Below are 24,956 nucleotides of genomic sequence, written 5' to 3' on the forward strand. Positions count from 1 at the left end.
TCAAGGAAGTGAAATATTTTTTGTCTAGTAATTTTAAGATGAAAGACTTGGGTGAGACTAATGTTATTCTTAACATAAAGCTACTGAGAGAAGAAAATAGTGGGGTAATACTTGTGCAATCCCACTATGTGAAAAAGGTGCTAAATCGCTTTGGATATAGTGATTGCACTCCTTCTCTAACTCCCTATGACCCAAGTGTGCTATTAAGGAAAAATCGCAGAATAGCACGGGATCAATTGAGATATTCTCAAATTGTTGGTTCACTCATGTTTTTGGCTAGTGCAATAAGGCCTGATATCTCGTTTGTTGTGAGCAAACTTAGCAGGTTTGTTTCAAATCCGGGAGATAAACACTGTCATGCTCTTGAGAGGGTGTTATGCTATCTAAAAGGAACCATGAGCTATGGCATTCACTATATCGAGTACCCGAGGGTACTAGAAGGTTATTGTGATGCAAATTGGATATCTGATGCTGATAAGATTTACGCCACAAATGGATATGTGTTCTCACTTGGAGGTGGTACTATTTCATAGAAGTCTTGCAAGCAGACTGTCTTAACGAGGTCAACAATCGAAACAGAACTCACAGCATTAGACACCTCCGGCGTTGAGGCCGAGTGGCTTCGTGAACTCCTAATGGATTTACCGGTAGTTGAAAAACGGATACCAGCTATTTCTATGAACTATGACAACCAAACGGTTATAATTAAGGTTAACAGTTCTAGGGACAACATGAAGTCTACAAGGCATGTGAAAAGGCAGTTAAAATCTGTCAGAAAATTGAGAAACTCTAGAGTAATTGCATTGGTCTATGTCCATACATCAAAGAATCTAGCAGATCAGTTCACAAATGGTCTGTCATGCAATGTGATAGAAGGTGCATCGAGGGAGTTGGGCTTGAGACCCACTTGAAGTCATTCCATAGCGGTAACCTGTCCTATGTGATAGGAGATCCCATGAAGTAGGATGGTGAAACAAGCTAGTGGTTGACTGAGGAAGAGACCCATTATGTTAAGGTCTGATTCGTTTGAGATGCACTGTTTCTCCTATGTTGTATGGCAGGATGGTTAATTCCTTAATGTGATCCGAGTGGCTTATTTAAGCAGGGATGTTGTCCTACAGAACATCCTAGAAGAAACACACCTATATGAGTTCGATTGCTAGTCACAATCTATGAGATGTGGGTAATCTCTAGATACTCATGAAAGGCCTTGAAGTGTGACTTATATGCTTCAAATAGAGGGGATGCTTATTGCAGCCTAGTACCGGATAAGAACTTTAGTGAAACTCACCTCACACAAAACTGTCAATTCAAGGCATAGTCCATTGTTCAGTTGTGACTGAGTGTAACTACTGCTCTAGATGGATGTTTAACTTAACAGTCTCCATCGAAACTCTTGTATTTCAAAGAAATGTGGTTTTGAGACTATTTTACTACGAACCCTAGAGTTTATTGGGGATTGTTGGATATATTATGGGCTTGGCCCATATAATATTTAATAAACCAAATAAACTCAATGGCTCGTAATAATACGTGATATATGGTTTAATAACATACTGGATTTTGACTAGATGTTGACTCGGTTTATATGGTTGGATATTGTCCATCTATATTGAGAAGCTGAGAAAAGAACGTAGGTGTGCCACACACACGCGCGTGCCGCCACCGCCGCCAGCGGGGCGGGGCCATGGGCATGGGCGTGGCGAGGCAGGCGAGCGAGCGGACGGACGAGACGGGAGTGGTTTTGCCACTCAATCCATATAATTACGGGAGTTACTCTCTTTTATGCTGGTGGCAGCTTTATGACAGAAGTTTCGCCTGTTACTGTCATCTAGGTCCACACGTCTCCTCGGTCCTCTGATCTCCTCCTACGCCCCATCGCCTCCCTAACCGCGAGCATATAATCTTGTCTCCTCCGTCAATCATCTTCTTCGCTTTCTGGACAACCACATATTCAGCTGCTCTCTGGTTCTCCTTGTCCCGGTTCCTATGCGCACTGGAGCTGGGAGAGTAGGCCTCCGGAACACCTGCCGTCTTCGAGTTCGCCTGCTCGGGTGAAGGACGACCATCATGTTTTTGGGGAGTGTCGCTAGCGGCATGACTACTTGCTGTCCTCTACTTCCTAGAGGATCGTTGGTGATCGGCACGACTTCTCATCTACACTGCATCGAGCGGGACGACTACATCGATAGGCACTATGTCTTCGAGTGCATCTGGCTCTGCCTCTGGGTATGTCTCTGAAACGAACCTCTTAAGGTCTTGTCTGTCAATCCTTAGTTTGAGTATCATCTACATGCTCGTCACGTTTAAGACACACAAGCACATATATGATGTCACCAACATGTTTATATGGCTTTATGTCTTTTTCTAGATTAAATTGCTACTAAAATTGTCTAATATTTTTTTTGACACGGGGAACCTCCCCATTTCCATTGAAAGCAACGGAAATACATTATTAGAGTTTATAGACCAAGATAGGAACAGAAGGATAACATGATAACACCAGCCAAACACGACTCAGGTCGCCTACCATTCTAATGAACTGAAACAGACCACACCTAAAAGAACTGAAAAGACCAACTACGGCTTGCAAAAGAACAATCCACAACTTCGATTTCCCAGAACTTCCTCTGGATCACCCCGAAGGCATCAAAACACGAAGATGGTAGACTTTTCAGGCACCACCATTTTTACCTCCTTCCTGATCGTCCTTCAACAGAAGTGGAGTCTCGTTCCTCGATTTCTTGGTCAGAAGCTTCCATGCAATCGCCAACATCGTATTTGCGCCATCCACCAGAGCCTCTCTATCAGCCTCCAGGAACAAACCTGCCCAATAACACATGAGGGAGCTAGCCATACAAATGATTGTAATCGGATTGGAAACTTTTTTTGCCTTTGAAACAGATATTATTTCGAACTTTCCAAATACTCCAACATATAGCTGCAATTCCCAGGGTATGAAACTTTTTACCGGCCGGTAGCCATCATTCACACCAGGCCCAGCATTGCTGCAAGGATCTGGGGATATTGTTAGCCCCAATAGAATGAGCAACTACAGCCCACACAGTTCTGGCCATACTGCATTGAAAGAAGAGATGAGCCACACTTTCATTTTCATTGCAGAAAAGACACAAAGGGTTTCCTTTCCATTTTCTTTTAATCAAATTATCTTTAGTGAGAATCGCATTATTCATGACCAACCAGAGAAAAATCTTGATCTTGGTTGGCTGGAATTTTTCCTTTCCAGATTTGTTTGTGATAGGGACCAGCATCGTTGCTAGTTAAGGCATTATACACAGAACTGACAGAAAAGCTTCCTTTCCCCCCAAGTTTCCATTTGACTGAGTCCTTAGCGCCCAGACGCCCGGCCATCTTCAGCGTGCGTCCGGACGCACCTAGCGCCCAACCATCTTCAGCGCTCCAAATAATGTTTTGAGTCGATCCCACCAATCCGACCAAAGCTTCACTCGCCAGTCGCGGCATCCCATGCTCACGCCGTCCGTCCCCCAACCATCCCGCCCCGCGTAGCCCATCCCCTCACCGCGCCCCTCCACAGCAGTCACCGCGCCTAGATGTCTCATCTCCTCTCCAACGTGGAGTTCCCCGCGAGGCGTCGTCCCCCGCCGATTGTTGAGGGTCGTGAGGCAGATCTATGGTTAGAGGGACGCAAGGAGGGCTCAAGCTTCGTCTACGGCGGATTGGAGTCTCATGTTGCAATTGCTAGGGGCAAGGAGGTGGTGGAGACGAACCCTTCTTCAAAACAGCATGTAAGATGTACATCTATGACCTCATGTCACAATTTGCTTGAGTTGTGTTGTTTCAGACTACAAATTTTTGAGCATTGGCGATTTGGAACCATACTTTTGCAGTAGATGCTCTCTTTTACTACTGAAACATGTGTTACAATACTACCGAAACACTTACCAGATTCCACTGCAACAAGAATTCTAGGTGCCTGTGTATACCATGACTAGCTGCTCTGTTTTACTACTGAAACGTGTGTTACAATACTATTGAAACACTTACCAGAGTCCACTGCAACAAGAATTCTGGGTCCCTGTGTACACCATAACTAGATGCTCTATTTTACCACTACTGAAACATGTGTTATATTACTCCTGAAACACTAAACCAGAATGAACTGCAACAAGAATTCTGGGTGCCTGTGTGTTCTATGATACCCCTATTTTGTAGTTTCCTCACATCTATAACAAAATGTGAACTAAACCAAATTTGCAACACTCTAAAACATGCAGGAGGGCATGATTGATGGGAGAAATACCGTCACTGGACATCATCAAATTGCTGGAACTTCAAGCGCTAACATGCCTATTGCTGCAACTTCAAGCGCTAACATGGTTGCCTATGTTTCAGAAGTATGTTTCTGGGCACACTCTAACTGAATTTGTTTGTTTACATCAAAATAATTATTTGGTGTTTACTGCATGTGTAATCTGACTACACATTTGCAACATAGGGTTCCATTGGCCCTAATCTTGATCAGAGTCTTTTTCATGGGGCAGAAGGTTAGCCATGTGAGGTTGTTGAGGTGGAAATAACTAATGACGAGATGGTGTATGAAGAAGAACAGGACGTTGTAAGCTCCCAGCCGGTGGTTCCATTTGAAGGAATGGAGTTTGATACACTAGAGGAAGCAATGAGGGTGTACAATGCTTATGCATTCAAGATGGGATTCAGTATCAGGGTAGGCTCATCGAGAAACAGCCGTGTGAGTAAGCAGTTGATAAGGAAGGAGTTTGAGTGTTCGCATGCAAGGATTACACCTGGTGAAAAGGAAGATAGTGCATCAAGTAATGCATCATCATCAGCAACGACAGCATCCAAGAAGAAAAGCACAACAGTCGTAATGACTACTGCAACAAGGAAGTAGAGCACGTTGAAGAAGGCAGATTGTAAGGCACACATGGCTGTGGGTTTGCGTGAGGGAAGGTGGAGGGTCGTGGTGTTTCAAGCAGAGCACACACACCCTATGGTGAAGATAAAGGGCAAGGTAAAGCAGCTGCAGTCCCATAGATGGATATCATGGGCAGATTATGAGCTGTTGAAGACACTGCACCATCGGAATATATCCACCATGCAGATCATTTCTATGCTAGGAGATTTTCATGGAGGCGTGGGAAACCTAACATTCAACAGTAAGGATGTCTCCAACATGAGGACACACTTGAGGGCAGGTGTAAGGTACAGAGACATGGATGCTGTCCTAGAGTACTTCCAGAAGTTGCAAGCTGAGAGCCCTAGCTTCTTCTATGCTGTCAAGCTAGATGCTGAGAATGCAATGAGGGGGTTGTTTTGGGTTGATGGCAGATCAAGGGAGTTGTATAAGTGCTTCAGGGATTGCATATTCTTTGACACGACGTTCTGCACTAACCGGTACAACATGCCCTTTGCGCCGATTGTTGGGATCTACAATCACACCCAAAGCATCCTACTTGGTTGTGCTTTGCTTCCAGATGAGACTACTGAAGCCTTTGTGTGGGTGCCGCAAACACTCAAGGCTGCAATGGGAGGGATGGCACCGACCAACATCATGACTGACCAGGACAGGGCCATGAAAGCTGCAATAGCATAGGTATTCCCTTGTGCAACACACAGGTGCTGCAAGTTTCATGTGGTGAGCAAAGCTTGTGAGAAGTTTGGTTGATTAATCAAGAACAACCCAGTTTTTGCAGACGAGTTTGACTATTGCATCAACTTCACCGAGTCACCTGAAGAGTTCGAAATGTTGTGGCATAACATAGAGGTGAAGTATGATATACATGGCAACGAACACTTCCAGAACATGTCTTCGACTAAGTCTATGTGGGCGCCTGCATATTTCAGGAAATGCTTCTTTCCCTTCACAAGCACAATAGGGAGATCTGAGAGTATGAATGCATTATTCAAGAAAATGGTGCACCCACAGGACTCGGTGTTGCAGTTCCTTACCTAGTATGAGTACATGATGGAAACAAGGATTGATAAGGAGTATCGAGAAGCAGCCAAAGGTGAAATGACAAATCCACCAATGTGGGGGAGGTCTGAAATTGAGAGGTAAGCATCTAAGTTCTGCACCAGAAGTGTTTTCTTCAAGTTCCAAGAGCTCTTGCGTGATTCGATGGCATTAACTATAGGTTCGATTGCTAAAGAGGGCGGCCAATTGACAGTGCAGGTAAGGTGTACATTCATGCCTCAATTTCCTTGAATTGTCTTGTTTTAGACTGCACATCTCTGTTGTAGCACACTTTTTGCAATGGATGCTCTGTTTACTACTAAAACAAGCATTACATTAGTACTGAAACACTAACCACAGTCTACTGCAATAAGAATTCTGGGTGCCTGTGTATACCATGACTAGATCCTCTGTTTTACCAATACTGAAACATGTGTTACATTACTACTAAAACACTATCCAGAGTCCACTGCAAAAAAAGAATTATGGGTGCCTTTATGTTCCATGATACCTGTGTTTTATAGTTTTTGATTCTGAAAACATACAATATTTCCTTTGTGTTCCAGGTGGTGAAACGAGTATACAAGGAAGGTGAGGCGACATTGAAAATAGATAATGTTGCTGCGAATTAAGGGTCTAAAACATACACATGCTATTGCAACATGTTTGATCAAGATGGTCTCCTATGTCCCCACATCCTGAAAGTCTTTACCACACTTGATGTGCAGCACATACCACAGAAGTACCTGTTGCACAGGTGGTTAGAAGAAGCAACACTGAAAGTGACTCAACATTTGTCAGGCCCTGAACCAGTGTTTGGTGTTCCAGTGACAAACAAGCTGAGATACAATGTGATGTGTAGGAAAATAACACAGCTTGTAGCTGATGCTTGTGTCGGGCTAGAAGAGTACATGGTGGGTTCAGAAGGGATCGACCAGCTGAGGGAAAAGGTGAAGGCAACCACCTAAGCATTGATTTCGTGGCAAAATGATTCAAAAAATGCAGTTGGGAGTGAAAAGGAGGTGGAGGGAGGGGTGAAATGAACAAAGTTCAAAAACCCTCCAACAAAAGATCCAAAGGGAAGGCCCAAGGACAAGGTCGACCGTTTGAAGACCATTGTTCAACAAGAGAAAGATAAAGCAATCAAGAAGAACAAGTCCAAGGCTAGAAAGACCAAAGCGAAAGACTCGGCGGGCTTGGTATGCCATGAAGAAGGCCATGGTGTAGAGACATGCAAATACATGGCAGCAGCAAAGCATATAAGGGGACATCGAGTTAAAGCTATAGATTTATCTTGCTTCAGCAAAAATAAATGTATATATGAGCCACATTAAGTTATAAGTTAAAGACAAAGTTGTATTTAGTTTGTAATGGGTAGAACTACTGTTACATCTAAAATCCTCTAATGAAATAACATAATTTCACTACTATTACATCTGAAATGCTCTAATGAAACAGCAGTCTCACTACTGTTACATCTAAAATCCTCTAATGAAACAACATGATTTCACTACTGTTACATCTAAAATGCTCTAATGAAACAGCCGAGTCTCACTACTATTACATCTTAAAAATGTGGTCATGCAACAGCAAAGGTTGACTACTGTTACATCTGAAATGCTCTAATGAAACAACTAGATTTTCAATACTGTTACATCTGAAATTGTGGCTATACAAAAGCAAAGGTTGACTACCAGATTGTGCATATGGTCAACATTAGTTGCAAAAGTGGACAAACATTGACAAGCATGGACCAATAGAAAAGAATGTTGCAATCACAAGCTAAAGAACTAACCAGCATTTTTAGAAAGATGTCACAGTACATAACATTGCAAGACTAGTAGACTTTAGTTCGCTACCAAAAGTAGATCAACATCATGCCAGGATGTTTCCAGGGTATGAATGACCTAAGATCACAAGCATTCACATATTGCCACATAGCATAACAGGACTCCACTCCATATTTACAAGAATTCTGGTGTTTCAATGCACATCGTTCTCCTGACACCTCCTAAGCTACATAGCATCAACTTGATCAGGTCTCTTGGCATCATACTTCTTCATAAAGTCATCTAGCTTAACCATATTGCGTGCTGATAGAAGGAGTAGCGCAGCAGCATGCTTCCTGTACTCTAGCACCGACCACTGGGCAGAGAGATAATGAAAAAAAGAAAGGAGAGCAAAACTGAGCAAGCATATTTAGAGACAAAATAGGAGTTGCAATAAAGAATTTTTTTGAATGGCAACACATACTTGCTCGAGTGATGAACCCACCATCTCCTTGCCATTCCATGCGTCCATATAATTCATTGTGTACAACCCACAGTCAAACCTTTTAAAAAAAGGAACAATAAAAAATATGAACATATAATCATTAGGCTATAATGACAAGGAGCGACATGCTAAATTGAAAACATACAAATTCTTTTGTTTAGGGTATCCTGTAGGGTAGATCCATGCAAAATCAGACACGTTAGCTTTGAGGACCCCATATTTCATTGTTGTGGCTGCAAAATTCTGAATCTGAAAAATAATGAAACAAATAAGGAATACACATTGCCTACCCATAATCAAGAGCTACTTCAACAACTGAAGTACTAATGTGCAACATGTACAAGAGATAGTGATAACTTAAAAACACCAAGTGATACTAGATTTTCAGAATCCTCTTATTTGGTATTTTTCAGCTTGCTAGCTAAATTATATGCACATCATATGTCATCACATGTGTTGAAATTTACACCAAGAACCACAAATATGTTGCAACAGGTAATCGAGAGCTATTTCAACAAAGGTGGAATGAATGTGCAACAACTAAAAGTAAAAGCTACTTGAAACACCCAAGAAACATAGGATACAGCAAGGAAGCCACTTACCAAGTTCTGGGCACGCTTCAAACATGTGCTCTCCTTGGAGGCACTCAAAGAGTCGAAGAAAGCAATTTGCTTCATGAACATACTAACACAAAGAAGCACCCAGTGGTTCTCAAATACTATCGGAAAGAACATCTGCATAGTATGGTTATGTAAAATTAATTAAATTAATGTGGCACCTTTGACAACATCGTTAATCGTATTTCATTGAAACCAAACAATGTATATACACCTCACATACCAGATCCATCTTGGGTATAGTCCATTTTTCATTTATCTTGGTGTAAATGTTCTTGCAAGTCCCATCATGTCTGAAAGAAGCTAGATCCACACTCATGAAGTCCTGTCCAGCACACATAAAAAGAAAAAAAAAGCTAAATAAAAGATGAGTTCTAGGAATTTAGTTTGAAATGGAAAGTCATAGGTATTGTATCATTACCGTGGCCAACTGGGGGAAAACAAATTTTATATCTCTTGTTTTTTTCTTTTCATACAATTAAAGGTGGTCAAGATTGAATTGGTAACTCCATAAGGCCATTACATTGTTACCAACCAATTCCCTTGGCTTGAAGGAGTCATAGAACTCATCGTATGTAACGTGGAAGCCATCAATCTCAATGAAAGGTGTCCTTGTAGAAAAGAAAAGGCGATATAATTACCACAACTGATGTAAAATAAACAACAGACACATAATCAAAACCTACTAGAAGAAAGATGAGCAAAGTGCAAGCTTGTTTCAACAGTTGAAAAATACACTTGCAACAATTAAATAAAGCTATGGCTACAACTACTTGAACACATATGAATAAAGTAGAGCCAGTTTTTTTGTTTAAAAAATGAAGACTACAGAGGTGGCAAACAAAGCAAAAGCTAACTGATCACTTAATGCAACAGGTATGAATGAAGTATGGAAACAAAAAAAGAGCTAGTTTCAACACATGAATAATGCATTCACAACAACTAAGCAAGCCTAATGCAACACATATTGACAGCACATTAAACATGGCATAAGTGTAGGACAAGTCAAAGTGAAAAAAGGTAGGGGGAGTTGGGAGTGGGTAAACTCATGGTTGGCTTTCACCCTCTATCTTGAATCCCTGATCAAAAGCTCTTTTAGCCAAAAAAACTTGTTCCAAATTTCTTTGGTATCATCATCATCACCCTTGGGTCTTTTTTGCTTCAGCCCAAGGCCAACATAAATTCTTTTCCTCTTCTTTCTATTCCTTTTTTCGATTGTGCTTGAGCATGTTTGTCTGTCCTTGGAAGCCTCAATGGTGTTGTCCCCTGGACAAAAAATCAGGGCTGAAGTATATAGAAACATATGTACTGAAACATATATAGATAGCTACTACAACACATGAGGTAGTACTAATGAAATAGTAGAAAATCTAGGCTGAAGTATATGGAAACATATGTACTAAAACATATATGGATAGCTACTGCAACACATAAGGTAGTACCAATGAAACAGTAGAAAATCAGGGCTGAAGTATATGAATATGTACTGAAACATATATAGATAGCTACTGCAACACATGAGGTGGTGCTAATGAAACAGATTAGCAAAGTTATTGCAATGGGACTACAAAAGAATATAAGACAAAAAGGGGAAAAAGGATGTGTCAAACAAAGAAGCCACATTTGAACACATAAAATGAGATGGATGAAAAAATTAGAGTATTTACCAGTAGGCGTAGGGCTTCTGGATCTTTCTCCATAGATATCTTTGAACTCTAGTTCATCAGGTTTGAATAGGTCAAATGAAGGGATATCATGTACATATGAAGGGACTGATGGCTTGCAAGGAACTAGACCTCTTTTACTCTCCTCTGGTGGGATTGATGGAGGGGAAGCAATTGGTCCTTTTGTACTCTCCTCTGGTGGGATTGGTGGAGGGGAAGAAACTGGACCTTTTGTACTCTCCTCTGGTGGGACTGGTGGAGGGGAAGGAATTGGACCTTTTGTACTCTCCTTGGTCGGATTGGTGGAGGGGAAGGAGTTGGTTCATCTGTTCTGTCCTCTGGTGGGATTGGTGCACTAGAGGTACTTGCATGTCTTGTACTCTCTAGTGGGTTGGATGGTTTTTTGGGTGACTCAGCAGGTGAAGCTGTTGGATCTGGTGGAGGATGCACGTTGGCATTGTCATTGGAAGGTTTCTTCAGCAGGCTTATCTTACTTGCCAAATCAGCAACATCATTCAGACGTTTGTTCAAATGGATCAACTTAGAAGCCAACTCAGCACCATGCTTTGCCATGATCACCTTTCCTTGCTCTTTCATTGCCTGCGCAAGCTCATCAAAATCTTTCTCCACCAAAGAATTATGCTGCGCCAATAGAACTTGGTATTCTTAAGGAAGGGACTGCAATAAAAATTATGCAATGTCAAACATAGGAAATTGCAACATATATATACATATACAATAATTGCACAATATATAAATAGGGTCACTGACACATGTAGGAAATGACACTGCAACATATGAAGTGGGGTAAATGAAACATGGGGAAAATTACACTGCAACATATGAATGCACATTGTGCAACATGTATGGAAATTATGAGAGGGTTTTGACAAAATCACCTCAATGGCAACCGCGGGAGTATCAACTGGACGGTGGCTGGAAGTGCCTGGGCAATCCAGCCAGTCCTTAACACTTGGCAGCATGGGCTCTTCTTCTTCTTCTGGCATTGGCGGCGGGGGTGGAATGTAACCAGTCATGGGCACCGGGGTAGGGTAGGGGTTGGTCTTTCGAAACTAATAATGAATGAAGATATATTATGTCAAAAAATAATGTAATGACTAAAAGAAATGACTAAAGATGAATGAAGATGAAAAAAAGGCATCAAACTCATAGGTTGCTGCCCATATGCATTAAGCTGCAGACTACTCCTGACAACCTTTTCAATGAATTTAAAGTCATTGTTGGTGACATGGTAAATGCGTGGGACGGAATAATTGATCTTGTGAGTAGCCCGGTCAGTAGGTATGTCAAGGTGGTCCATGTAAGCAATCTGCATACAACCAAAAAAAAACATGAAGGCCTAACATTAGGAAATCGGGCCTGCAGTATATGGAAGCACATGTAATGAAATATGTATAGATAGCTACTGCAACACATGAGGTAATACCAATGAAATAGTAGAAAAATCAGGGCTGAAGTATATGGAAACATATGTACTGAAACATATATAGATAGCTACTGCAACAGATGAGGTAGTACCAATAAAACAGTAGAAAATCAGGGCTGAAGTATATGGAAACATATTTACTGAAACATATATAGATAGCTATTGCAACACATGAGGTAGTACCAATAAAACAGAATAGCAAAGTTATTGCAATGGGACTATAAAAAGAATATAAGACAAAAGGGAAAAACGAACATACCGCCAAAACAGCATGGCAGGAGCCAACGTAGGGGCTTGTGGCAGCACCTTCAGCTTGAGGATCACAGGTCTGGTACTTTTGGACATGATTCATCAACTCATCAAGGATGTGCCCAGCCCAGTCAAATGATTTGATTTTAGAGACATCCTGTAAGTTATACAAGTACCGTGGGGGTGGTTGCATTATCTGTTCCTAGGCAGAGTACAGACCCCAAGGCAAGCGACATGAATGCCTTCTTAAAAGAGTCCTTGTCCTTAGGTTTAGTCAACACCTCCATGCACTTGGGCCACTTCCCTTTGAATCCATCCATAAAGGCTCACAAATCTTCTAGAAGGCTTCATATTGATCGGCGATGGAAGTAAGCTTAACAGGCTCTTCTTCGCTAGGCACACCAAAAATGTTGCAAACAAGCTTCTTGTCAAATACAATGACTTTATGTTTGAGCCTAAACTCTCTCAAATCAACATCAATGTGCTTCATGATCCATGCAACGAGCTTCATAGGGATGGAAAACTCAGACATAGCAAGTAAAGCACCAAAACCAGCCTCTTCAATCCACCCTATCTGAACTTGACTAAACTCGTGGTCATGGATCCTGTGGACTGAAAATCTTGTTGTGAAGGGATCGCCATTGCCTTTCCTTTGGTTTTGGGAGCATTAATTCCTGCATAAAAAAGACAAAGAAACAACATATTAAAATCAAATCCAAAAATTGGGGTACACAGTTCATAATAACGCATAAAAAAGTAGACACAAGTTGCTACATGTTCCAACACGCAGGTGGACAGCATAGATGCGCTGATAACACATCACATTTAAAAAAATGAAATATGTCAATATATAGACGCCCTATAGCTGATTGTTGCAAAAAATATGAAGGCATGAAACACTGGACATATCATGGTGAAACAACGCAGGACAGCACAATGAAACATATTCAAAGTTTTTATCCAACACTAACCCCAGCAAGAATCAGCATACATGTTCAAAGTTGCTATCCAACACTAGCCACAACAGAAATCAACATACATTTGACCATATATGATAAACAAAAAATCCATTGGAGATGCAATAAAGAGTAATGGCATGTCTGATCTCAAGATTTCAAATATATTCCTTCAATATCTACAGTCACTGGACATATGCATCTACTGCCTAGCAAGCACCACCAACATATATTGAACACACTATCATCCTGTGTGTTGCATTTACGAATTCTGAAAATGTGCATATGAGATGCTTCAGGTACCCGGGAGCTACATGTTTGACGCCATACCTTGCTGGTCCGGGACCTTCTTCATTGGAGATTTCTTCACAGGGATGTTGGTTCGTCCTTTGCTCGAAGATGCTTGGCCTGCCTTGTTGTTGGGGACCTTGCTTGCTGCGAGACCCCCTCGTGCCCTGCTGTTGGGGACCTTCCTCGCTGCCAAACGCCCCATGACCACGTCCCCACCCAGCATCTATCTCCTCGTCGCTGCTGCTAGGCGAGTTGCCCCTGACGGGCGACACATCCCTGCCTGATCTCGTATGCATCACTCGGAACCGGCGTTTAGTCGCGGTGGAGAAGGAGGAGCGGGCGGAAGGCAGGCAGGCAACCGGCGTGGTACCTGCACCGCTAAGGTTGGGGTGACAGGCAACCGTCGCAATCCCTATGAAGGCGGGCCGCGCGATGGTCGTCACGACGGTAGGATGGCACCGTGGAGACGGTCAGCGACGGTCGGGCGAAGTGGAGTAGCACGGTGGACCGGCCGCTGCAGGCAGACGCCACGGTGGGGTGTACGGCGAGCGGGCCAGGCAGGCGGTGCTGGCCAGGCGGACGGCGCAATGGAGGCGGGCAGTGCGGTGAAGGCCGCCGCGGTGAGTGGATGGCGTCGTGGAGGCGCCGCGCCTCGCGGTGGAGTCCGCGGACGGCGAGGTGGATGCGGCCGCGACCGCGGTCTGGTGAGGTGCCGATTCAGAGTGAGTGAGGAGTGGGGAAAACTGTTCCCTGGGTTCCTGGGCCGCCCGTCCGCAGGCCCAGCAAGGAGGCCGCAGGCCCAGCGAGGATGCGTCCGGACGCGCGCGGATCGGCCGGATGTCCTCACCCAATCAATATCCTTGATCAACTGAAAATCAAGCACATCCTTCCGGATGTTGTTCCAACGAATCCTTAAGTCATCTACCAGCCATGTGGTAAATGTTAAGGAACTAGGATTCAACTTAACCTGAGCGACAGAAGCTTTTGGTTGTTCACAAATCTTGAATAAGTCAGGGAAAAGGATGGCTAGAGGTTTATTGTAAATCCAGGAATCCAGCCAAAATAAAGTATTCTTACCATTTTTAACCTCAACTTTTCTGCCCTGTAAGTATGCATTGCCTAATATTCTAACAGATTCCCCGGCTATCACTTAATAACAGCATCGAATCCTATGTAGCCTCACCAAAAGCAAGCAGACAGCAGCTGTCCAAAGTGAGGTCACTTGATATCTTTGGCAAGGTCACTTCGATACCACCCCTGTCGAGCTTTCATGTCCTGCGTGTGTTGCAGGTAGATGACTGCTCTGGTCTGGATAACCATCATCTGCAAGATCTTGGGAAGTTGCATCACCTGAGATTCCTGCGACTATATGGTTTGGGAATCAAAGAGCTACCCGAGAGTATTGGCGAGTTGGAGTCTCTAGAGACATTGGACATCAGACGACGTGACAGGGAATGGCCAATGGTACTACCAGCGTCCTTGGCTAAACTATGAAAACTGGTCCGCTACTCGCTGATGCAGTGAAATTGCCAGATGGTTTGACTCTGGAGAATATGGCATCTCTACAAGAGCTAGTAGGCATATGGGTTACCGTGCATGCAATGACTGAGATTGGTAAACTGGGAGAACTAAAGGTCCTCGGACTTCAAATCCCTAATGAGTTACCTTCCAACGGAGGATTTAATGGTATGGTTGTCAAGTGCCTACAATTGTGCCATAGTTTACAAGTATTCATCCTAAGAACCCCTGTATATCATCGCTATCCGGAGGATTTAATGGTATGGTTTCCTTCTGGTCTGCGGACATTCATTAATAATACTGGTGGCTTCTTTAGGGAGGCTTTCCCAAAGTGGACTAACCTGCAGCTGTCCTATCTTACCGTATTAAACCTTAGGCTGTGTGAAGTGCGTGTACTGCCTGAGCACCTTCAGCAGCTTGCAGAGTTACCATCCCTTCTTTTTCTCCATATATTTTCAATTGGTGAACCAGATGACCAGGAGAAGCTCGGCAGTGCATCTGGATTCCCATGTCTAACACATCTTGAGCTTTGGGGTCCCATGTTGTTCCTTAAGTCTGAACAAGGGACTATGCCAAAACTTCAAAAACTTTGCCTTTCATTTGCCCCCAAAGCAACTAATGAGCAATTCCGGACCAATAACTTCGATTATGGCTTCGAAAACCTCCCTTCTCTGCGTCATTTTGTCATTCAGTTAACGAACGATTGCGATGAAGCAGAGGATGCTATTAGGAAGACAGTTAATGATCATCCCAACCATCCATCGCTCGATTTGTCATATAATTAAAGGTACGAGCTGACTCCTCTATATATCAAGACAAAATTTTATATATCTGTTCTTGCAATTCTAAAACAGTACTAAGTCAAACCATCTTGAGTTTGATCACATTTATAAAAACAAGTGTCAATATTTATGATATGAAGTATATATCACTAGGTTTTTCATAGAATAAATTTTAATACTGTGACTGTTTTGCGTGTCAAAATATTTGACACTACATTTTTTTATAAATTTGATTAGTTTGACTAGAGCTAGAATTACATTTTTCTTTCTGGATGGAAGTCGTAGCTCACATGTCTGTAATGCCCATGGAACATTTCATTTGTGCTTAGCTGATGAGTTCCGGTAACCTTCACTGTATTATTGCGCCAATATAGTTTTGTGCTGCTGACAAACGTTTTTGTCTTGTTATGAACATATGTAGATGATTCTATATACCATTTAAAAAAAATACAAATGATTCCAACTAGTTAGCCATACGACTTGTTTTCCTCCGTGTGCCACATCAATTTTTATACTGTATAAGTAAAAACCACGAGCATGGAGTCGGCCTTAGAGACCTAGTAACCCTACTCGTTCTGTTCCTCTTCATCTATCACATTAGCTTTGTCCTAAGCCAAATATTACTATTCTTGACCTTCCATCTCAACAAATCCTTATAGTTTTGTAACATATGGATTATATAGTATGAAAGTATTTTTTATAGTTAACTCAATCTAAAAACATAAACCTTATGTCATGAGCCTATATAATTTTTTGAAATCGATGGTCAAAGATACAAATGTTTCACTTAGGACAAAGCTAATACAACACGTAAGTTTAACTTAGGAGAAAGCTAATACAATACGTAAAAAAATAGGAGTATATGTTGTCGCTCCTTGGCCAGACCAACACCGTCATACAAGGAACACAACGAGGGGCCTCTTTTTAGTACTAGACAGGGATTTTAATTCACCTTTGGTGGCTGGCCTGGTTGGTTGGTGCTACAACAAAGGAACGCACTGCTACATTACTAGAGTGTTTGCTTCGATACTGCGAGTCACATGTGTGCATGCATGTTATTGGGAAAAAAATATTTATATTTTGATGAACTGAATCAAAACAACAAGACAACAATCATGGTAACTAAGAAAACAAGTGGTCAACCCAACTGCAATTTTTTCTTTGTGTTACCATTGTTTTGTCACTATTATCTGGGAGTCAGTCGTCTACAAGACCATTATTGTACTAATGCCTCCTGTAACATGTGTACAGTGATCCACGTAACTATTAACATTATGGATGTTTGAAACTATTACATTTGTAATACCTTATTACAATTTCATCCTTATTCTTGTCGTTTCTTTTTGTAGGACAGAAGCAGCATCATGTAATTTGTTACTCGTCACATTCCTTGGTCACAGGATTACATGCTTTTCCATGAAATTTATTGCAATAAATTCAGTACCAGTATTTGTTTCAAAAAATACTTTCATCCATGTTGGTTTGTTGTATGAAATTATTCCAATAAATTTAGTACTGGTATTTGTTTCAAAAATATACTTTCATCCATACTGGGTTTATTGTAATTGAGTATGCATTACCATTGTGACCTATTTAGGACTTAATTCACGGACACATCATGTGGAGTTATTCAATTCAGAGCCCCAACAATATATGTGGCAATGCGTCTTGACTATTGAGGTAGCTTGAGTTGAGTCCTTGAGGGCAATAATAGAGTAATATGCAAGTTAAATAAATTTTATTTGGTTTGCATATTCCAATCCACGCCCTGGGTGGATGCATGAGCGTATCTACTGCCTGATGACGCTCAAGCTTTTCTGTACTAGATGGCAAAGCGTCATTAACATATATTTTGTTATTTTTAATAAAAAGTGGAATAGTGGTCACATAAACTTTGCATCTAGCGTGTTGTACATTAATCTATATTCTCCTCGTCCATTTCACTTCCCTGTCTTAGTATTGAATTTTCTGTGCTTGAGAGGAACCGGTCCTCCCTTGAGATTTATTTATAGCCATTGATGATTAAAAACCTAATTAATTATGCTTAAGGGCAGTTCAGTACTTCGGCACCAGAGGCTATCTTGGCTATGGGCTTCGCTCGGTTCGGCCATGTCTTAAATCATTGGAAAGATGTGAAAAGTATTATTGTATCCTTCGAATTTAATTCAGAACTAGTTCCTAACTCATAAATTTTAGGTTGCGGTCCACGACTTAAGTTCTTGTTTGGTTGAGTTGTGGTTTTTGCAAAAGCTACTTTAGGTTACAGTCCACAACTTAAGTTCCTGCTTGGTTGAGTTGTGTTTTTTGCAAAAAACTACTGTGAGTTGTGGCTTTTGTAAAAGCTGCTATGGGATGGTTAAAAGCCCGTTTGGTTGATCAGCTGTGGCTTTTGCAAAAGCTTCTCTCACTTACGAGTGAGCCCCACATGTCATGCACATACAGGATCTTCATCTTCCTCTCGCCAGAGCTTGCTACGCCGGGCCGTGGCTGCGCCCCGCCCGCCGGGGCCAGGGCCATGCTCGCGGGGGCTAGTGCTGTGCTCGCCGGGTCAGGCGAGCAGCCAAGCGGAGGACAGGAGCGGAGGGACGAGAGGACGGGGGGCAGGGGATGCATGTGCGCCGGATGTGCTCGCCGACGAGTCCTTCCCAGGTGGAGGACATGGGGACTGAAAAATAAGCAAAAATACTGTTCTGGCTGATTGTTGTGAGAGAAAATACTGTTCTGTTTCGTGAGTGGGCTGGCCAGCCAGCCGAACACCCTCTTGTGTTGTTGTCTGATTAATGTTGTGGTGATGTGGTCTCAACTTATGGACTTAAGCCTAGTATGGAAACAAAATGCCTATATCTTTCCATCATATTGTTGTTTTCAATATTGATCTTAATATGAATGAATAGACATGCTTTTTTTTACTATTATCATTTGCTAGGATACATAGCGCGAGATTGGTTACCACTTAAACACCACTATGTTTTGTGACATGATAAGTGCCAACGCCTTCACACCTAACATCGAGTCATTCCCTTTCGCTTTTGCGAGGGAACAATACCCCTTTTCTGGCTAGACAATAAACTATTACTGCCAAGAAAGAAGAACGGAGAATAAATTACATTGTTTTATTCTTCGTAAAAAAAGTATATGTTCCATTTTTATTATAGGCAAAATTTATTCACAGACACGTAAAATTTGTCAATACACACAGCCAACACACGAACAAAACTCGTGGATCTTTGCATTTAGATATTGGAGCTATTAAGGGCCTGTTAGGCACGGTGAACTTTTTTTTTTTTTTTGCCAAACACTTATTTTCAAACACAGCTTCATGAGTGAATCTATTTTTCTCCACTTCTCACAAAGACATGAGTTAGGATAAAGCTAAAAATAGTAGCCTATTCTAGATTATCTCTCCCATGTGGGTCTCACCGTGCACAAAAGACAGCTTTTGCCCCAGCAGAGAGAGAGAGAGAGCACGCTCGCTGGGGGAGAGAGGCGACGGGGGCGTGGCTGGCCGGGGCGTGGATCATCGGGGGAGGAGACGAAGATGACGAGCCATGTCGCATACTCGAATCGGGAAGAAGATGAGCACAGGGGAAAAAAGAACCCGTGGAAGGAGCGAGCCAGCGAGCCGCCGCGACCATCAGGGCAGCGGGCACCTGGGCTTAGGACGCGTCCGCTGGGGCTCCTGGGTGCAGTCGCTTGGGCTCCCGCGCGCAGAGCTGCTAACAGCGGGGCACTGTCGCCCGGGGACGCCACCGCCATGGGGAGCCGGCCGGGCGAGGGAGGCGCGGAGCCGGGATGCCAGGCCAGGGCCGCCGCCGCCGGGGCACTGGGTCGGTGCGTGGCTGTCATGGTCACAGGGCCGAAGCATGTCTATGGGGATGTGTGGCCTGGGATGTAGGGCGCGGGGCGTGTCCGGCGACGCGGGGACTAGGGCACGACTGAGCCAGGCTAGGGCGCTACCGGGATGCACAGCGAGGAGACGCACAGCGAGCGGAGGAAGAAGGGACACCCATGACTCCGTGAGGGTGTGAGGACCGAGGAGACGAGCACAAAAATATAAAAAGAAAAGAAAAGGGCAGTACTGTCATTTGTTGTTTTGGTCTACCTAGTGAAGCTGTTTTGTCAAATGGGTTTCTAAAACAGCTTTAGCTTAAAATAATACTGCTTGTGAAGCTAAAACTTAAAAAAACTTCATTGGTGATCATGGCAAACAGGACCTAAAATAATAGTTTATCTAACCTAACTAGAGACCGGGACTTCCATACCACTCTATCTACCTTCCTCCTCCTCTCTATATACCTTCTTCAGTATCTGGAGCGTGCCGGACTCGGGGAATGAGGATCAAGGTCATGGCGCGCCTGTTGCTGAACCTCAGCGCGGCCTCCGCCGTATCGAAGGTGCCGAGCCACACGTGCGCCGCTTCGTGTCAGGGACGGACCCACAGGGTATGCAGGGTGGGCCACCGCATACCCTGGGGTCCGCCAATCATAGAGATAGGTAGAAATTTTTAATGTAAAAAAAATAAAAAAGGAAACGATCGGCGCTTTGGCTTCCGTCCTGGACTCTCGGTTCTGCGATCTCGCTAGCACCTAGCAGGTGCGGACTCCGCGGACGGAGTAACTGCTGGGCGGCGCTGTGACACATCTCGAATTCTCGATCGAGGACGAGGAGAACTGGAGAAGCCAAGAAGACGACTAGACGGGAGAGTTGGAGACGACGACGGCCGACGGCGATCCGCGGGATTTCTTGGCTGCGAGTCCACGACGATCTGCTCCTACCTGGCTCCTTCAGGGCGACGCCGCGACGGGAAAGGAGAAGCCGCGAGCCCGCGACGATCCGCGCGAGGTGGCGACGGCGATCTGCTCGGCTCCTCAGGGCGACACGCGAGGTCCAGAACTCCAGCAAGTTCATCAGCACCAGTCGGTAAGTTCCAAAGTCCAAGCATGAGTCAATAACTCAATATCGCATGTGACTATACTATTTGAGTTTTGCACGTTTGGTAATTATAAACTATTTTTCAGAAGAATTGTTGAATGATGAAGAGAAATGGCGACATTAGATCTTTTTTGGCAAAGCAGCAAAGAAGCTGGCTGCAGCTGCTTTGAACCCAACCCCACCTGTGGTTGAAACTGTTGATGAAGATGATATAATTGAGACATTCATGTCATTGAGAAAGTGACGGATCAACAAGTAATATTGTAAGTCTCTTATATGACTATATTTTAAAGTATTTTGTATTTTATTTAAACAATTTATATGGTTTTAAAATATGATTTTACCGAATGAGAATTTGGTTTATCCGAATTGCATAAGAAATTTTTTACTAATTCCGTCACTGCTTCGTGCAGGTCGGGACTCCCGAACTAGGGATCTCCGCCTACTGCCCCACAGAAGTTGTTGCCGCACGAAGGCCCATACAGGCCCGGCTAGATATTTAGCCCACGAAGGCCCATACAGGCCCGGCTCAACGAGCCGGCAGCCCGGCACTATAATTCCGCCTTCTCCCACCTGCCGCACACCCTCTCGCCAAAACCCTAGCAGCCGCCCGGTGCTCCCTCCCTCCCTCCCTCCAGGTGGCGGCGCGCTCCCCTCGCCTCGTCTGTTCTTCCTCCTCCCGTCTCCCTCACTAATCGCTACTGACTCTTCGCTTGCCTGCTCCAGATCTCCCTTCGCAGCCTTCCAGGGACGCCTTCACAACGCGGAAGATGGCGTAAGTTCCCCAACCGATATCTTTTCCCTGCTCGTTCCAGGAATCTTGGTCTGGTTAATGAAATTTTAGTTCCGGATTGGTGTGACGCTAGAATCGTTCTGCTCGATGCGTGTTTTCTGGAACTGTCGCGAGTAGGGGTAGCAATAGCCAGTAGCTCGGTGGATTGGTTTCGCTACTGTTGTGATGAAATGATTATCCTACCACTATGTGGTCTTGAGATCTTGAATGATCGGGCACATCTAATGCCCTGGTTCGAACTTCATAAAGGCATGTGCTCATTTGTGTTGTTATGAATTAGATTGTTTTGCAAATGCGTTACTTGGGAATTGGATGAAAAGTGTGCAATTCAAGTTTCCAGTTGCTTGCATGCTAAATGGCCGGCTGACAAAACCAAACTGAGTTTTTGATGGCTAATTGGGTTATTAGTAACGTTTAGTTTTCTGCAGGTTTGCCTTGTTTATGTGGTTTAGTGTACCAATCTAAGCAATTGATAGATGAATGTTTTTGTTTCAATTGATTGAGATTATTATTATGAGGGTTTTACCCATGTGTCATTATAAAAGTTGGTAATTACACATAAGCTACTAAAAAGTTTGAGCGCACCTAGGTGCCACTGGCCTGGAACTTTTTTGTCGTCCACGCCATTCCATCCGTTTATGCCTCTAACGGTGTCAAATTGTGATGAGAAAAGTTCAAAATGCCTACCAAGTCTGAAAGACATGTAAAAGAGTTTCTTTCCTCTGGTGCCACTAACCTCCAACACGGTGTTCGCTTTTGGCATGACGTGCTCAGCTGGCATCCTCGGCATGTTCCAGCAGCTTGAAGTGACGCCATCCATATCGGTGATTGTGCGAGAACGGAGAAGCATAGCCGAAAGGGCATCAGGCAACAAAGGGCTTTGGGACGTGAACACGAAGCACGGCCACCTAGGTGCAGGACTTGGGGAGCTGGTAGCCAACGTACATGACCGTGGCGTTCTCGCACAGTCGCACTTGGCCGACGTGCCCTGGCACGCCACGCCACACCTGAGCATCACTGCAACCGGTGTCGACGCGTCGTCGTCGTGCCCTTGATGTGGACGCCGTACATGGTGCCGGTGAAGGTGACCTCCCTCGCTGGCGTACCGACCAGGGCTGCCGACGCTCATGCCGTGGCCGGGGCCTGGGGCCGCACCGCACATGGGCGACGTCCATGTCGTTGTTGCCCTGGCCGATGGAGACGCAGTCGTCACCCGTCTTCAGGCTGACCTGTGCTCACGGCCCTAGCTGGTGCGCGCTGAGTACACCGGGACTCCGGGAGCAACCTGCTCTGGGAGCGCCGCGGCCAGCATGTGGCTGGACACAAACGTCACCCACACGCAGGCGCAATAGGCGGTGGCAAGGCCTAGGGAGGTGCATCACGGCCGTAGCGGTTTCTGTAGGTGTTCCAATGGCCATGCCCAATCCACGAATGGGGAGCTGCTGCGCTCGCTGCACTGCCTCGCGCGGAACATGTCCTCGGCCGCCGAGACTGCCAGCCCCATTCCTGCGCAGGCGCGCTCGCGTCGATCACCAGGCAGGTCTAAGCTCCTGGTCGCCGCGTTCGATGGCCTGGTCCTGTTTCGCCGCGGCCAGGGACATGCCACGGTCCGTGTCGCTGTGCCTGCGCAATACAGGAAATTGAGCGGGAGATCGTGTCAGAGCGGGAGAGGCTGCAGGAGATCCTGGAGGAGGTGGGCATCAACGACCCGGCGACCTGCAACGAAGAGATTGAGAGCCTCGAGCGTGAAATCAGTGACCGCGCCTCGCATAGGTGGATAGATGCCAGGACACCGACTGGGGCGAGGGCCAGGAGGCGGCGCTCGACCTCCATCCAAGTGGCGTGAGATTCATCACGTCACGGCCTGTCCACCACGGGCGGCGCGGGCGAGCTCAACACGAGGAAGGGCGGCAGCGAGAGCGGCGGCGCGGAGCCGCGACGCAAGGACCACAGCGAGCAGTAGAGGGATTGGGAGAGAGGGAGGGGGTTATTTTGCACATCTTGACCGGCCTGGACCCACATGTCAGGGCTAGCAAATGGCAAAGATCTAACAGAAGATGGACGGAATGATGTGGACGACAAATAAGTTTAGATGAGTGGCATGTGTGACCGCTCAAACTTTTTAGTGGCTTGTAGGTAATTACCAACTTTTATAATGGCACACACGTAAAAGCCTCTATTATTATCATCATATCAAGACTAAAAATGAACTTCACTTTATATGCTTTTAAGTTCTGCTGGCTTGCGACCTATGTCCTGTTGCTTGTTGATTTCTAGAGCCTTGAAATTCCCGAGTACTAGTATTGAAATGTTTCATCTGTGCACAGTATGTGTTGATACTTTTATAGCCTTTGCAAATTTGTTGTGACATATGTAATGCTTTTCGTTCCTGCATTGTCAATTCACCAAATTTTTCTGATTTGGCAGTGATCAGGAGGCCCTAGTCGCGGTTGAGGCACCAACCCCAGTTCTTGGAGAGCCGATGGACTTGATGACTGCTCTGCAGCTCGTGATGAAGAAGTCAAGTGCTCATGATGGACTTGTGAAGGGTCTTCGTGAGGGTGCCAAGGCCATCGAGAAGCACGCCGCTCAGCTTTGCGTGCTTGCTGAGGACTGTGACCAGCCAGATTATGTCAAGCTGGTGAAGGCGCTCTGCGCTGAGCACAATGTTCACCTGGTCACTGTTCCTGCTTCTAAGACTCTTGGCGAGTGGGCTGGGGTGAGTTTTAGTATCCTTCTCTAAAACTTGTGCTCCTTTTTACATAGTATTATTGCTGCTGCCTAGATAGTGTTACTGGATTACTCATTTGAACATTCATTTTATCACTTCCAATGCCCCACCTTTTGTTGACAGAGGAAAATTTACTATTGTCTGTAAATGTGCCTTTACATTTCCTTTTAAATTCGTTAAGTTGTGTTTCAATTTTCTAGAGCATGCCATTTTCCACTATGCTGTGTATTCTGTTGTATGAACTTGAGCCTTGATCGTAACAACCTCCACTTGTGCTCCTTGCAGCTTTGCAAGATTGACTCTGAGGGCAAGGCAAGGAAGGTTGTAGGCTGCTCCTGTGTCGTTGTCAAGGTAGCATATCAATCACCTTCTTTCCTACTACAATTGATTATTTTGGTTTACCTTAGGCAGTAAACATGACATTTTACTGTTTCGTTTCAATTACCAGGACTACGGTGAAGAATCTGAGGGCCTTAACATAGTGCAGGAGTATGTCAAATCGCACTAGATGTAACACGTTTCAGTAATACTCTGCGTTTGGACCTGGGCTTAAAATTATGCTTGCATCTGGGGCTTGCTAGGAGACTAGAACATTTTACTAGAAGAGCCAAAGAGGATATGAGCAATTTGGACATCTGAATTTTTTGTTTATGGTGCTGTCATCTGGTATTAATGCAAATCATGAAGAGCTGAGTTTATGCTTGCTTTGCCGTTACCTTTTTGTTTATATCCATGTTCCATGGTGTTTC

At 44.3% G+C, this 24,956-nt stretch overlaps 1 protein-coding gene and 1 pseudogene across 1 annotated transcript; both read left to right on the forward strand.

The window, feature by feature from the left end:
• The first annotated feature begins 4,630 nt into the window (after positions 1–4,630).
• On the forward strand, positions 4,631–7,287 carry LOC136548248 (protein FAR1-RELATED SEQUENCE 5-like; annotated as a pseudogene).
• A 14,031-nt stretch (positions 7,288–21,318) lies between these two features.
• LOC136549546 (small ribosomal subunit protein eS12-like) lies at positions 21,319–24,922 on the forward strand. The gene is made up of 4 exons (XM_066540851.1): positions 21,319–21,458; positions 23,904–24,195; positions 24,493–24,558; positions 24,656–24,922. The coding sequence occupies exons 1-4, from the start codon at positions 21,454–21,456 to the stop codon at positions 24,713–24,715; spliced, it is 423 nt and encodes a 140-aa protein (XP_066396948.1). The 5' UTR covers positions 21,319–21,453; the 3' UTR covers positions 24,716–24,922.
• The last annotated feature ends 34 nt before the right edge of the window (positions 24,923–24,956 follow it).

The sequence above is a fragment of the Miscanthus floridulus genome, chromosome 4 (genome assembly GCF_019320115.1).
Source record: "Miscanthus floridulus cultivar M001 chromosome 4, ASM1932011v1, whole genome shotgun sequence".
Classification (NCBI taxonomy): Eukaryota; Viridiplantae; Streptophyta; class Magnoliopsida; order Poales; family Poaceae; genus Miscanthus; species Miscanthus floridulus.

Excerpts from the sequence above, each read along its gene's own strand:
- LOC136549546 (XM_066540851.1), top strand. Across the intron at positions 24,196-24,492 it reads CTCTTGGCGAGTGGGCTGGG|CTTTGCAAGATTGACTCTGA; the intron begins GTGAGTTTTAGT and ends TGCTCCTTGCAG. Across the intron at positions 24,559-24,655 it reads GCTCCTGTGTCGTTGTCAAG|GACTACGGTGAAGAATCTGA; the intron begins GTAGCATATCAA and ends TTCAATTACCAG.